Here is a 16,027-nt window from a genome sequence, read left to right as displayed (position 1 = left end):
ACCCGGCATGAGTTTAAGCCACCGGGTCTGGGACTCGAACCACGGTCGACTACGTGGGAGTCCAGTGACATAGCCATTACACTAACTGCTGGTCCCAAAACTCATTTTCTTAAGAGTACCAAGTGAACTTGCTATTGAAAGTAGTTAGATTATTTAAGAAATTGTGTGATCACTATAATGTGTGGGGGGGGGGAGAGGAATGGAAGACAACTGTAGACACCAGAGATAGTGTGAGAAGAGGGTGGGATAGAACAGAAGGTCAGAAATAGAAGGTAAAAAAATCTAGAAACTAGAAATGGAAAATTTTTTATAATAATATGCCCAATTAAGCCACTATGCAGTATATTCAGGATAGGAAATCGAAGAATGTAAATTAAGTTAAAAAAACAAAAAGTGCTACTTTATAGGATGTTCATTCTATTTACTGAGGCTTATGCCTAAAGTTGGACTTGTGTTCATGGAAATGTATATATCAGCTGTGCTTGCTATGAAAATATTTAGATTAATTAAGGTCTCTAGTGACTCAATAAAATGTGTGTGTGGTGGGGGAGTATAGAAAGCAAACATGGATACCAGAGACAGTGTAGGAGGAGAGTGGGAGACAGCCGAGGAAGAAGAGACAGAGAATCAAGGATGGGGGAAAAAGGGCAAAACATAAAGGAAACAAGAAATGGAAAATTATTTGTTGATGATAACATGTATGTTGATGTGTTTGATTGAGCCAATATACAGTGTACTCTGGATGGAAAATCTCACTTTGTATGCTGTAATGATGTACAATGAATAAATGTAAATAAATAAATGTAATTTTAAAAAGTATAATTAAAATAAATTATACACAAAAAAAGGACAGTAAAATGAATCTGCCTTTCAGTTAAATGCATCAAAACCCACAAGGAGCATTCTTGAGATAATCTTTCCTTATTCAAATAATGATGATGCCATAGTAAATAATAATCCTAAAAATAATTATAATAACAGTGCCTTTTTCGAAATTACTCCCAATGGCACATAACAGACATAACCAAACATTTTAATCTTATTATTTTAAAACTACATCTTGCAGTTAAAACATTTTCAACTCCCACTTTCTTGACCAGTCTTGGCTTCTTTTTCAATCCAAAGAAACACAGAGAGAGAGAGAGAGAGAAAGAGAGAGAGAGAGAGAAAGGATAAATAGTTTTCTATTAAACACTGTAAAAAATAACATAGTATGATTCTGAGAGTAATTCCCAAGGATGTAAACCCTGGGCCAATGCCTGCATTTCGGACCCAGCATACAGTTTTGCAAGAACAATCATCACAAGATGAGAACATGTTACATCTGTACTGTTGTGTATATAGGGGAGAAAGAGAGGAAATGCTCATAATATCATAACTAAGAAAATATGCTTAGCAGAGAAAGGAGTGTTGGGAAATACTCGAAATCATTATCAGCTCTACTCTGATTACAGCTCTTGAACTGCTGCAGAATTTCCTTTTCCCTTGATGAAGCTCTAAAACTTTCTGTGTAAGGTCACTCATTTTTGGAGGCATTTAAAGACAGAAAAGGCTGAACACGCAGTCATTTCCAGATGCTGCCACTACAGACAGTTGACTCAGCACTGAGGACCTCATGTGCAGAGTCTTTGCAGAGTTTTGGCAAGGGTAGAGTGGAGTGTCACTGCCAACAGCACTGCTGCCATTGTCCTGAGCTCAGTTTGCTCCTTGTGCAATTCCCTTCCAGGTACATGACTCCAGCATCCGGCTCAGTCCCGGAGCAAGTGATCTCCGTGCAGTACAGTGTCGTGACCCCGCTGTTAAACCCCCTCATCTACAGCCTGAAGAACAAAGAGGTGAAAGCAGCTCTGAGAAGGATGCTGGCCAGGAAGTCCCAGCTTACTTTCTGACCCAGGCTCTGCTTCCTCCCCTGGAGGACAAGTCACCAGAGGAAGAGGCAGCAGGAAGAGCAATGGGCACTCGCTGGCTCAGCACTCTCCTTTTCCAAAACAGAGGCCTTAGTTTCTCCTTCTCCAGTGCCCTACTCTCAGTCCAGGGAGGTGGAGAAACCTCTGCAGAGCAGGTGACACCCATCCACTGGGGGACCAGGCACCACACAAGACAATCCTCAGGGACTAACCAGCAATTTCTACAACTTTTGTGCTGTCCCCCAGTTTCTTGCCCTTTCTACCCCTCCCCTTTTTGCCTCTTGCTCTCCTTTTTGCTTCTGTCAATGCACAAAGTGTAAACTGACCTTTCAGACCACTAGCAACATCCCACTGCATCCTGAGAGTGTCCCATCTTGGCACTGTGAGACCCACCTCCCCCTTTGCTCCTATCCCAAAAGATGCCTAGCAAGATCCCCACGTCCATAATAACTAAAAAGGAAAATGAACAGGTTTCTTGCTATCTTTATCCTTAACAAGGAGTGTGTAAAATAGAGCCTAGCAAGTAGCAAATTCTCAATAATCATTGGTTCACAAATTAAATAATGAAGGAAAGAATGTGGATCTCTTTGAAGTCTTTTCTCTTACTTCACTCTGAAAAATAGGAGAGGTGAGCATAATTTCCCACTATGAAGTAATAAAGTATGTGTCTTTTTTTTTTTTTGAGCAAGAAAGAGCGAAGATGTTTTGCTATACAGCGCCATACACTCCCCAAGAGTCACCGAGATAAAAAGACCTCCCTGTTGGAATGGCCACACCACAATCCCTTCTGCTTCATTCTCCTCTCAAGATTTTGGATAAGCAAACACACACACACACATGCACACATGCGCACAGCATGAGTTTCAAGCCTCTGGGTCCAGGATTTGAACTGCAGTCAGCCATGTAAGATTCAGCACCTTAACCACCATGCCACCTGCTGGCCTCAGTATTTTTTTTTTCCTAATTAAAAAAATCATATTGGGAACCAGCAGTTAGCGTAATGGCTATGTCGCTGGACTCCCATGTAGTCGACCGTGGTTCGCGTCCCGGACCCAGTGGCTTAAAACTCACGCCGGTCACGTGTGCGTGCTTGCCGAAGATCCCGAGAGGAGAATGGAGGAGAAGGGATTGCGGCATGACCATCCCCCCTGGGGGGTGATTTCTTGCTTTCTGTCTCTATGTCTCTCTCTGTCTGTCTGGCGAGCGCACATGCCCTATAGCAAAAACCTCTCCAAAAAAAAAATCATATTTACTTAGAAGCATTCAGAATGTCAACAAAACAGCTGCAACTTTTTTTTTATTTTTTGCAATTACAGAATGATATTCAGTTAACAGAACAACAATTATTTCATATAAACTGCATCGGAGAAAACTGAAGATGAAAAATTTATCATCCCTACCTATAACTAATTTGTACTGTGCACCAACACGAACCTGCTTTAAATTTCCATGCCAATTTACAACCCCTATTTGTATCCAGTAAGGTTAGTGGCTATTGAAAATATCACCAGGAGAGGGCTATCTAAAGACACATTTAGCAGTGTGTTAACTATACAAAAATACAGTGTGTAGTTTAAAAACAAATCTTACACAGGCTTACATTTCAATTGTTTAAAAAGAAGTGAGTTGTGTACAGGTGGATTAAATGCTTTATAGACAAGAAGTAAAACTGCGCTAGAACCAACTTATTCATCAGCATCATTGTCTTCAATTTCAACCCCTTCACCTTCCTCCACTTCTTCATCTTCTTCATTTTCCTCCTCCTCTTTCTTTTTCTTGCTCTTTTCAGCCTTGATAGCTCCTTCTTTTGTTGCATCAGGTTTTCATTTAGCTCGGTATACAGCAATATCCTTTTTGCATTTTTCCTTCAGCTCAGCAACCTTTTTATCATAAGGTTATTTATCATCTGCAGCAGTGTTATTCCACAGCTCTCCCAGTTTCTTTGCAGCATCATTATGGGTAGACCAGGATGCTCTCCTTTGATTTTGGAGTGATATTCATAACAGAACAATAAAAAAGCCAAAGGAGGTCTCTTGGGTGCATTGGACTTCTTTTTTGTTCCTTGAACTTTTTTTTAACCCTTTAGGAGAGATATAGGTTTTCATTTTTCTTTCATAAAGTCCTTGCCTATCTTTGTCACATCTTCAAATTTTCCTTTCTCTTTAGCAGACATGGTCTTCCACCTCTCTGAGCACTTCTTAGTGCTACGAGAATTTGACTGAAGCATCTGAATGCTTCTTTTTGCACTGCTCCCAGCAAATTTGCACGAAGAATGCATAAGATGACATTTTGCCTCTTGGCTTCCTAGGTTCTCCTTTGCATTTTTAGCTATCTTTTCTCTGCGAGACACAGAGTCATCCGGTGTGCATCAAGCTCTAACTTGCCCAAGTGCTGTCTCCATGGAGCTCAACGTACTACAATGGCCGTGAGAGCAGGAGCCAGACCTAGCCTCCTCACCATCTCCACTCTTCAACATTCCAGATTTTTGTTTGTTTGTTTGTTTTTTGATGAGGCAGAGAGAGAGAGAGAAAGTTGTTGCAGGGTCTTATCATGTCATGATCCTCCTGCCCCATCCTCCTAGTTAGCTAGGACTATAGGTATTTGTCACCACACCCGCAGAGTTTAAGTTGGGCAGAAATCAAGCCCAGGCCTCTCATGCAGCCTCAGCTTCTGAGCAGCAGCTTCAGCTGCACTTACCTTGTACTAGTGCCTTGAGAGCAAAACCTATGTTTAATAGCGTGTGTATCCCCAGTGTCTAGAACACTCTATCAGTTGATCAGCTCTCAATTAGTGTTAGATAAATGAGGAGGAATAAATTAATGAATGAGAGAGAAGTAGTAAGTGGGAGAAGATACATGTAAAGGAACATTTCATTTTACCAAATAAAATTCCTATCGTCATAACAAGATAGGTGTCAGAGGAAACTAGGAGGGAGGAGAAATCAGGATGTGGGGGTAAGAGGGTGCCTACTGTTTGCTCCATCCTGAGTCCTCCTCATGCAGAACTCGGGGAACAGTCTGTGCTCTGAACTCACGCCCCAAGCCTCTCCACCTCCCACTTTAGCCTGGACTACTTCAGGTCTCCACCTAGTTGAGGACTTACTTCTAGGTTTAGAGGAAGGAAGAGTTAGAGAAGTAGAACAAATGCCCAGCTGTCATCGCACCTCCCAGTCAGTGTTAGAAAAGTTCCTGGAAGAGAGAAGCAATTTCCTGTCCTGCTTCTGCCCAATGGCCAAGAGATCTGTCTCACCCAAGGGCAAAGAGATCTGCCTCAGTCAAGACCACCTCCATGCCCAAAAACAAACAAACAAATATATAAATAAAGGCACTACTTGAGGTGATGGGTATGTAAATTACTTTCATTTTAGTGATAATTTCAGAATATATACTTTTTTAAAACACTTTCTTTTCTTTTTCTTCCTTCTTTCCTTCCTTCCTTCTTTCTGTATTCTTTTTATTTATTTATTTATTTTTAGAGAAAGACTTTTGCTATAGGGCACACGTGCTCGCCAGAGAGACAGAGAGATGGAATGTGTGAAATCACCCCTCAAAGATATAGCCAGCCTTTTGGCTGGAACTACCATCTTCCAGTAATTAACCAAAATGAGGAACACAAAGGGAAAAAGGAGAAGCACACAATATATGTTCTCTAGGCCTTTTAGAAAACATGGAGTGGTTCCTTTGGCGACATATATGCGAATCTACAAGATAGGTGATATTGTAGACATCAAGGGACTGGGTACTGTTCAAAAGGGAATGCCCCACAGATGTTACCATGGCAAAACTGGAAGAGCCTACAGTGTTACCCAGCATGCTGTTGGCATTGTTTTGAAGAAACAAGTTAAGGGCAAGATTCTTGCCAAGAGAATTAATGGGTATATTGAGCATATTAAGCATTGTAAGAGCAGAGATAGCTTCCTAAAACATGTGAAGGAAAATGACTAGAAAAAGAAAGAAGCCAAAGAGAAAGGTACCTGGGTTCGACTAAAGGGCCAGCCTGCTCCACCTAGAGAAGCATACTTTGCGAGAATCAATGGAAAGGAGCCTGAGCTACTGGAATCTATTCCCTATGAATTCATGGCATGATGGGTGTTAAAAATAAACTAATCTGTGGTCTAAAAAAAAAAAAGGTATGGCCACGCTGCAATCCCTTCTCCTCCATTCTTCTCTCGGAATCTTGGGCATGCACACACATGTACCCAGTGCATCTTCTCCTCCACTCTCCTGGGATTTTAGGCACATACACAAATCCTGTATAATTTTCAAGGCTTCAGGACTAACTGTGGAAGTCCAGCACCTTAGCCACCATGCCACCTGGTGCCTGGGTCATTTTTTTTTTTTAATCTTTTCTGCCATGTGTTACGGCTGGTAAATTTAAGTTGTCTATGTATAAAGTTATCATTGATAGGTAAGGCCTTAATGGCGTCATTTTGTGAATTATTACCTGGTTGTTTATGTTCTTCTGTTCCATTTTTTCTTTTTCTTTCTTTCTATTTTTAGGTTTTGCCTTAGGGCACATGATTCACCAGAAACAGAGAGAGGGAGAATAAGAAATCACTCTTCCAGGGTGGATGGCTATACCACAATCCTTTCTCCTCCATTCTCCTCTTGAGATTTTGGCACACAGGCACACATACGTAACATGATTTTCAAGCCAGCAGGTTCAGGACTCAAATCATGGTCAGCCATGTGGGACTCCAGGACCTTAACCACTTCCTTCTGGTCCCATTATTCTTTTTTCCATTGTGGTTTGATGACTTTCTAAAGTAGTATGCTTTGATGTTTTATTTACATTTTTATGTATATATTATAGTTTGCCACATTGCAATTACCTTGAGACTTATAAAATATTGGCTATTATCTACAGATATATGATAGATAAACAGATAGATCATGATATTTTAAGTTGGTAGCAATATAATTTTGATTACATACATTTTTTTTTTGAGAGGTATTCACTATAGGGCACGTGCGCTTGCCAGACAGACAGAGAGAGACAGAGAGACAGAAAGCGAGAAATCACCCCCCAGGAGGGATGGTCACGCCGCAATCCCTTCTCCTCCATTCTCCTCTCGGAATCTTGGGCACGCACGCACACGCACCGGGCGTGAGTTTTAAGCCACCGGGTCCGGGACGCGAACCGCGGTTGACTACGTGGGAGTCCAGCGACATAGCCATTATGCTAACTGCTGGTTCCCCATTTTTTTAAATAATTTTTTCATTTAACATTATTTACTATGTTATTATTATTTTAATTTGAACAGAGAGAGAGAAAGTGAGAAAGCAAGCTGCTCAATACACAGTTAGCCATGTGGGAATCCAATGCCCTTCACCACGCCACCTGCCAACCACCACTAACTACATTTTTACTCCCTTTCTACTATGTTTCATGTTATTGAAGTTGCACTTTACATATTTTTATAATATGTATCCCCTAACAAATTATTGGGTTTTCACTTCTTAGCTTTTATACTATAGAAAAAAATTTATTTGCCACCACTGTTACAATATTAGAGAGTTTGGGATTTGACAATATACTTACTTTTTTACTAGTGAGTTTTATGCTTTTATATGCGTTCATGTTACTAATTAATGTATTCTTTCCTCAGGTTGAAGAACTCCCTGTAGCATTTCTTGTAAGGCATGTCCACTGGTGATAGACTCCTCATTTTTTGTCCAAAAATGTCCTTATCACCTACCACTTCTCTCATCATGGTGAAAGACAGAATTTCTGGGTGTAGCAGTTTTTTCTTTCAGAAGTTTAAAGATATTCTCTCACTCCCTTCAGGCCTACCAGAGTTTTGCTGATAAAGCCACTGACAAGTCACATGTGATTTCACTTATGGGTGATTATTTGTTTTTCCTTTGTTGCTCTCAACACTCTTTGTCTTTGACTTTTGACAATTGGACTGTGACGGACCTCCTTGGATTCACCTTATTTGGTGTCTTTTGGGCCTCCTGGATCTGGCTTCTCATTTTCTTCCACAGGATTGAGTAATTTTCTGTCATTATTTCTTTGAATGTGTTTTTCTGTCTCTTTTACTCCCTCTTCTCCTTCTGGCACACAGTGTCTAACTTGTTTTCCTTGTGTCTCAGGTTTCTTAAACTATCTTCACTCTTTTTTTATTACGTTCTTTTTCCTCCACAAATTAAATGACCTCTGGTGGCCTTTCTTCTGACTTATCTACCAGCCTTTGAACTCTTCACTGAATTTCTTAGTTCAGTTTTAGTACTCTTTAGATCTGTGACATGTTTGATACTTTTTAATACTTTCTCTTTGTTGGAAAGTATTCACTTAATTCCTCTCTTAATCTTGGTGAACATCTTTAAGACAATAATTTTGAATTTCCTGTCAGGCAAATCACATATCTCCACTGTACCTGGGATGACTTTTGGAGATTTCTCTTATTCTTTTATTTGGAATATGTTCCCCTGTTTACTCATTTTCCTTGATTTCTTGTTTTCTGGGAACTAGATAAGACCACTGTTTCTTCCAGTCTTGTCAGATGGCCTTGTTAGAGGAACATCTCACCACCAATCTGTTCAGCCAGAAGTTTCAAAGCACATCGCAAACTTTTTTGTTTTCCAGATTATCATCTGTGTTTTAGTGGCTCACTAGAGCTGAAAATGTACCACATCCTGTTAGTACCCTGAGATCAGTAAGGTAGGAACCAGATTCTCTAGATGTAGCTAGAAAGGTTGGGGCACTGGATGTGCGTACAAGTTTCTTCTGTCTTCATAGTGAATCTGGTGTGCGTGTTTTTCTTCCACTCACTCTGCACTAAGCTGGAGAGAAGATGTATGGCAAATCCCAGCACTGGTATTCAGTCTGCACCGTCTGCTCCTCGGAGACAGCTGCTGGAAGTAGAAGCTACAGGTTATGAGGCACTGGGGGCAGGCCAAATCCTTCCAGGAAGAACAGGTAGCTAGATTTATTACTGGGATCACTAGAGAGAGGCCTTGGGAAGTGCCAGGTTCTGGCTTCCAGTTCTGGAGAGTTCTCATTTGTTTATCCTGTTGGCTCTCCTGTACAAGTTTAATAGTGATCAAGCTATTAAGTAGCCCCTGGAAATGTGTACCACTAGCCCTTCATGGAGAGAGAATGAGAGCCACATATTCCTACTACTTTGTGCACTGTCCCTAGGGGGGTATCCCATGGAAGTGTTTGTATACCTATTCAAAATCACCTCTTGGCCAATGGTAGCACAATGGTATACAGCTCCATGTTGAGGCTGGCATGGCCTACCATTGGGATTTTGATAGAGATTTTATTAAATCTTTAGTTCACTTTGGGTAATATGAACATTTTAACAGTACTATGTCTTCCAATCAAGCACATATCTTTCCACTTACTTGTATCCTATTTTCAACTCTTTCATCTCCTAGTTAAGTTTATTCAGGTATATTTCTTTTTTTTTTTTCTATTTTTTTTAAGAGAGAGATTTTTGCTATAGAGTGAGTATGCTCACCAGAGAGACAGAGAGATAGGAATCAAGAAATCACTCTCCAGGGTGGATGGCCACACCGCACTCCCTTCTCCTCCATTCTCCTCTCAGGATCTCGGGCACGCATGCACACAGGCCTGGCATGAGTTTGAAGATGCTGAGTCAGGGACTCGAACCACATTCAACTACATGGGAATTCAGGGACATAACCATTTTTCATTTTTAAAGTCATAGTAAATAGGGTTCTTAATTTCCTTTTCAGATCAGTCACTGTTAATATATAAAAAACACAACTAGGGACTTGTAGGTATAGAGTGGTGGTTAAGGTGCTGGACTCTCATGTGGCCTACTATGGTTTAGGTCCCAGACCTGACAGCTTACTTTCTCACTTTCCCTTTTTCTCTCTCTTTCTTTCTCTCTCTGGTCAAATTAAACAATAATAAAAACAAATAAAATTAAATAAATAAATAAATAATTCTTTAAAAATTAACACACAACTCGGGACTAGTGGTTGGCGTAATGGCTATATTGCTCGACTCTCATGTAGTCAACTGTGGTTTGAGTCCTAGACCCAGTGGCTTAAACTCACGCCCAGATCCCAAGAGAAGATTGGAGGAGAAGGGAGTGTGGTGGGGCCACCCTCCCAGGGGGTGATTTCTCACCTTCTGTCTCTCTGTCTCTCTCTGTCTTTCTGGCAAACGCATGCACTCTATAGCAAAAAAACTCTCCAAAAAAAATAACACACAACTGATTTTTGAACATCAATTTTGTGACCTCCAACTTTGTTATAATAACTCGTTAGCTTTAGCAGTCTTTTCTTAAATATTTATTCTCAGTAAGATAATGTAAGTAGATATCGTTTTACTTCTTTTCCTATTTGAATGACTTTTATTTCCTTTTCCTGTCTAATTACTCTTGCTAGAGTACTGTGTTGAATAGTGTTATGTTGAATAGTAACAACTATCCGTGCCTTCTTCCTGATCCTAGAAAAAAGTTTTTAGTCTTTGACCATAAAGAGAAGCACCCTCAGCGGGAACCCACAGTGCTGTCCTTTGCCCAACTTCCAGTTTTCTCGTCAGACAGGATCAGGACACATGTGCCCAGCATGTTCAAGGTGACTTAGGAATATCATCCATATGATTCAGCATTGCTTGTCTCTGAATATTTCATAAATTCCTTTGTGATTTCTTTTTTGACCCATGCATTGTTTAACACTGAATTGTTAAATCTCATGTACATTTATGTGTTGTTTAACAATGGGGATACATTCTGGGAAATGCAATGTTAGGCAATTTTGTTATTGTGCAAACATCATAGAGTGTGCTTACACAAATCTAGGTGCTAAAGCCTACTACATACCTAGACTACGTGGTATAGGCTATAATATTCTTTACAAAACCACCATCGTATACACAGTCCTTCATTGACGTAAACATGATTATGTGGTACATAAATATATTTGTGGATGTTCCTGTCTTCCTTCTGCTCTTGATTTCTAATTTCATTCCACTTTGATCAAAGAAAATGCTTTTTATGATTTCAATTTTGTTTAATTTGTGAAGACTTGTTTTGTGCATTAATATGTGGTGCATCTTGGAGAATGCTCCATATGTACTTCAGAAGATTATGTATTCTTCTGTCATTGGGTAGAGTGTCCTATATATGAAGGAATTTAGAAAGTTGTGGAAAATTGAATTAAAGTATGAATTTATTGGACCAGCCAGTGGAATGTAAATCATGGCAGCTGGATTTCACATGGTTGACTAAGAAATTAAAAATCCAGACCTAGCGACTTGAAAAACATGCCAGGTTTGTAAGTGTACATGTCCAGATCCTAAGAGGAGAATGGAAGATAAGGGATTACGATGTGGCCATCCTCTCTGAGGGGTGATTTCTCACTTTTTCTCTCTCTCTGTGTCTCTCTCTGGGAGTGCACATGCCCAATGTCAAAACCAAAAAAATGTAGGAGTTATTTTGGTGTAAAACATTAAATCCATACATAGTTTTTGTGACACATTTTGCATGACATTTTTGAAAACTCCTTATATATGTTTAGGTCAATTAGTCTAGAGGTTTCCTCAAGTTCTGTTTTTTTATTGACCATCTTTATTATTCTATCCATAACTGATAGTGGCTGTATTGAATTCCTCTGCTATTATTGCATTGTTGTCTATTTCTCTATTCAATTCTATCAATGTTTGCTTTATATATTTATATATATGTATGCTCTAGTATTACAGGCATATATAATTATAATTATTATATCTTCCTAACAAATTGACCCTTTCTCATTATATAATATATTTTCTTGGCTTTTGTGACACTTTTGTCTTTTGTCTACTCTGTCTGACATAAATAAATATGACCCCTTCTGCTTTCTTTAGAAGTGGAATGAATGTCTTAGGATATATTTTTCATTTTAAATATGGAATGTCTTTTTACTTTCTTCCACATTTATTTATTTAATTATTTAAAAATTTCCAGTATGCACATGCACTCACCAGAGAGAGACAGGGAACGAGAGAGGAAGAAAGCACCCCCAGTGGGGCATGGTCATGCCACAATCTTTTTTCCTTCATTTCTCCATCCTATCTGGATTTGAGGCACACATGCATATGCATTCAGTATGTTCTTTAAGCCAATGGACCAGGATTTGAACCACATGCAGGATCTGGTTCCCTGAACCACTAATTTATGGAGCCTGTCTTGTTTTTAATTATTAAATATTTTTATTGTCAGACATCACACATACCCATCAGAAAGAGACAGAAAGAGAATCCCCAATAGAGTGTGGTCGTGCTACAATCCTTTTTCCTCCATTCCATCTTCCCAACAGGATTTGAGGCATACATGTGCACATATGAACATGGTGTGTTTTTCAAGCTGCTGCCTAACATTGTGTGATATTGTCAGTTGTGATGTCCAGCACTCCTACCCCTGAGTTATAGGACTAGCCCTCCATGCTTTCATATTTATCCTGTATGTGTCCTTAGTGCTAAAATGAGTCTCTTTGTATGCAGCAAGTAGTTGGGTCTTACATTTTTAATCCAATTAGCCAAATAATGTCTTTTAATTGGGCTGTTTAATTCATTTACATTTACAGTCATGTAATGACTGGTGTAGAGGACTTACCATTGTCTTTTTGTTCATTGTTTTCTGAATGTTTTATATTTATTTTGTTGTCCCTTTTTCTTTTTGGCTCCCTTCTTTTGTATTGTTAACTGTTTTTGTTTTAGTTTGGCTTGGTTTTGTTTTTGCTATTGGGTGCATATGCTCACTGGAGAGAGACAGACAGGAAAGGGGTTGAGGGAGTGAGAAATCTACCTGCTTGCGTGCATGGCCACACTGCAGTCCCTTCTCTTCCATTCTCCTCTCTGAATTTGGGGGTTGTATGCACATGTGCTTGGAATATTTTTTAAATCCCAGGTCTGGGACTCAAACCACTCACTTGATCAAGTGGGATCCACCACCTTAAATACCACACCAACTACTGGCTCCGTTCTGTTAAAATTTAATAATGTATTTTCATTTTCTTCTCATTTCCCTTTGTGGATATTCAATAATATTTTCTTTGTAATTTTCAATGCAATTATATAAAATATATGATGTTACAACAATCAGTTTTGAACTAACAACTTTTGTCACATACAAAGACTCAGCCAAGCCAGAGAATCTGTAACACCGTTTTTAGCCTTTTCTGATGGTATATCCTCTCTGATTTTGCATCAAATTTCCAGATAAAAGAGGTTGACCAGTTTCTATTGAGGAGCGCCCTCTTGTGTCTGTTGGCAGTACTCCGGCCTCCCTGGTGTGGTGCAAAGGTGCAGTTCTGGCATTCCATCTGGCGTCTGTGTGTGGTACTTCAGACCCCAGTATTACACCAGGCTAAGTTGATTGCCTTTGTTTTCTCAGCAGCCCCCATCCTGATACCTTATTCCTGTCAATGCTTCCATTCAGGCAAAACAGAAACCAGTTTCTCAGCATTGTCTCCAAATCCAAATGTTGGCTTCACAGTCTGTTCCTTTCCCTTCTCAGGGAGAAATCAGGAGTTGGCGATTTCTTCCTGTCATACTCTGTGGTGTCAGAGAGAAGGACTCTGGTGAATGGATGCCACAAATCTTCCTACTGGGTTTTTATGAACTTGGCTTCAAGCTTACCTGGGGTATGGTAAATTTGAGTGTTAATGGATATACTAAAATAATATATCTTTACACCAATGAAAGATAGAAATGTATTCTAAACATATGCAAAAAATGCAGTACTTAGAAATAGATAAAACAAAATGTGTGCAAGAACTCTCTTGAAAAATAAACACAGACTGGGCCTGTGGTCTGGCGATAGAGGTGTTTGGATCTCATATAACCAACAGCACAGTTTGAGTCTCAGACCCACAGCTTGAGAAACACACAGGGCACATGTGAATGCATGCAAGCAAGATCCTGTCTAAAAATGTTCCAGACATAGTGACACATACCCATAGTCCCAGCTGGGATGATAGGCAGGAGGACAGCAACATGACAAGTTTCTGTATTTTGAAAATTAAAAATGGGAACCATGCACTGAAAAGTGTATCACTGCAATCTCTATTGAAGGTGATCTCTGGTGTTCACCTGATGGAACTTCCATTACTTTCCACATTCTCTGCGTGGAGTATATAAACCGAAATCAAGATTCACAGCTTAACTCTATGAAACCACCTGTGCTCCTCAGGTCAGTTCCTATAAATAGTAATCCTTTGGCCTCTTTGTCACAACACAGTACAGTAATAGAAAGCTTCTAGCATAGGTGCCTTAACAGAACTTCTATTTCAACTCTAAGATTCAGCATCAAAATGGTCTTGACATTTATGCCTACCTCAGTGATCCAGCATCAGGTCCAATTTCTTTGGATGTTTTATGCATATTCCTAGCCTGAAAGAATTTTGACATGACAACCAGGCACTAAATCTAAAAAGAAGTTGGAGTATATGGTAAGGGGTAGAGTGGAGGGCATAAACAAGATATCTGGAATGGGTAAATTTTAAATAGGGAAGTCCTATTCCCTTTCCATTGACTTCCTATAGATGAGTACTTTCTCCTCTAAACCAAAACAAAATGAGCTGGAGCTACCAAAAATGTATTTTCCTCTTGGGATGGCAGTATATATGGCTCCTTTTTCCTTTTTCATCAGATACAACTACCTAAACCCAGGGGGGGGATGATATTTTCACATACAAACAAAATATGCATTTAATTCAGGTGATTGTTTTAAATTTTCATAACATTTCCTTTAACATTTAATAGAAACTATATACAATAAAGTTTTACTGTATCTTACAAAAGATAGCCACCACAGAAATTTACATAGGGTAAAAGCAAGATGGGAGACCAGCAGATGGCAAGGTGGTTGAGGCACTGTACACCCACAAGGCCAACCACAATTAAGTATCAGGCCTGGTGTTCTGCTTTTTCACTTCTCCATCTCTCTTTCTGTATTTTTCTCTGAAAGCACATGTGCCCTATAACAAATTAAATACCAATAATAGGACCATCAAGTATCATGGTGACTGGGGTGCTAACTCACACATAGCCAACCACGGTTTGAATCCCAGACCTAGTGACTGGCTTTCTACTTTCCTTTTCTCCCTCACTCTCTGTCTCTCTCTGGTCAGATTTTTTTAAATAAAAATAATAATAATTTTAAAATAACATAATTCTCTAAAATAATAAATAAAAAAGGTTTTTTTAAAGAAGCAAGATGGATGGTTGACAACCCAGTCCTCTAGACTAACTTCTCAGACTAATAATCAGAGTTTATTGGGAAACGGGGTTCAGATCTCACAACTCAGTGGAGGTGACAAAAGCCTTAAATGCAGGCCTGTGGAAAAAATTAACCAGATATTGGGACCACCTGTCTCATTCAAGGGCTCCACTCAGATGCAGCTTCCATCTAACCACCTGTGAGAATTTCTGCCCATGAGTTGGGAAATCCCATTACAAATATGTCTCTTTCCCCTTAAGCATAGTCCCAAATAGTCCCAAAAGCTTTGACAAGAACCAATTCTTTCTCTTCCCTTGCCCAGGGTGGAGCACTACTGATCCAATCCTCTAAAATGTGGTTTTATGTTTGACTAGAGCACTCAACAATCCAGGAGGAAAATAAGGAAGTCTAGTCTGTCCTTGTATTGTGAAAGATGATGAGAAATACTTTCTGAACAATAGGAAATTCAAATCCACCAAATTCATATGGTTCCAAAACAAACTATCAGCTGGTAGAAGAGGGTTCCGGCTTGCCATTTGCAGTAGCCAATCCACTTTGAGGCAGTGGGGCAGAAGTTTTCTCAGAATTTCGAGATCCCTGGGATCTGCACCCGTCTCCAGTCATCTGCATCTGGCCCTGTTAAAATCAAAAGGCCCTTTGGTTAGAAATCCATTCATTGTAATCTGAAGCATGAACAGACTTAGTAATGCCGAAGTAGACAACAAGAGCAAGACAGAAGGAATGACTCAGGGTAGCTGTTTCCCCATGCTTAGCTATCCCTGTCCCTCAGAGTCAGAATTCACTATTTGCAGCATTCCTGAGGCTCTCTCAATGGGAGGAGAACTGTGTGTTGTTTCTTCCAAATGAAATGGCCATTCTCTGCTGAGATTCCAGAACAGCCAACAGACCATAGGAAGACAGTCCTTTAGGCCTCTTC

The 16,027-nt window shown here is 39.7% G+C and overlaps 1 protein-coding gene and 1 pseudogene across 1 annotated transcript in view; one reads left to right on the top strand and one right to left on the bottom strand.

The window, feature by feature from the left end:
* Nucleotides 1-1,889, top strand: part of LOC102487841 (olfactory receptor 8S1) — a 5,372-nt gene extending 3,483 nt beyond the window's left edge. The window contains exon 2 of the mRNA XM_027768140.1: nucleotides 1,727-1,889. Coding sequence (XP_027623941.1) covers nucleotides 1,727-1,889 — 163 coding nt within the window. The remainder of the gene's footprint in view (nucleotides 1-1,726) is intronic.
* Nucleotides 1,890-15,938: 14,049 nt separating this feature from the next.
* Nucleotides 15,939-16,024, bottom strand: LOC114006095 (uncharacterized; annotated as a pseudogene).
* Nucleotides 16,025-16,027: the final 3 nt, after the last annotated feature.

The sequence above is a fragment of the Tupaia chinensis genome, unplaced genomic scaffold, assembly GCF_000334495.1.
Source record: "Tupaia chinensis unplaced genomic scaffold, TupChi_1.0 Scaffold145652_1, whole genome shotgun sequence".
Lineage (NCBI taxonomy): Eukaryota > Metazoa > Chordata > Mammalia > Scandentia > Tupaiidae > Tupaia > Tupaia belangeri.
The sequence above is the reverse complement of the archived record's forward strand: the minus strand, read 5'-3'. Positions and strand labels throughout refer to the sequence as shown.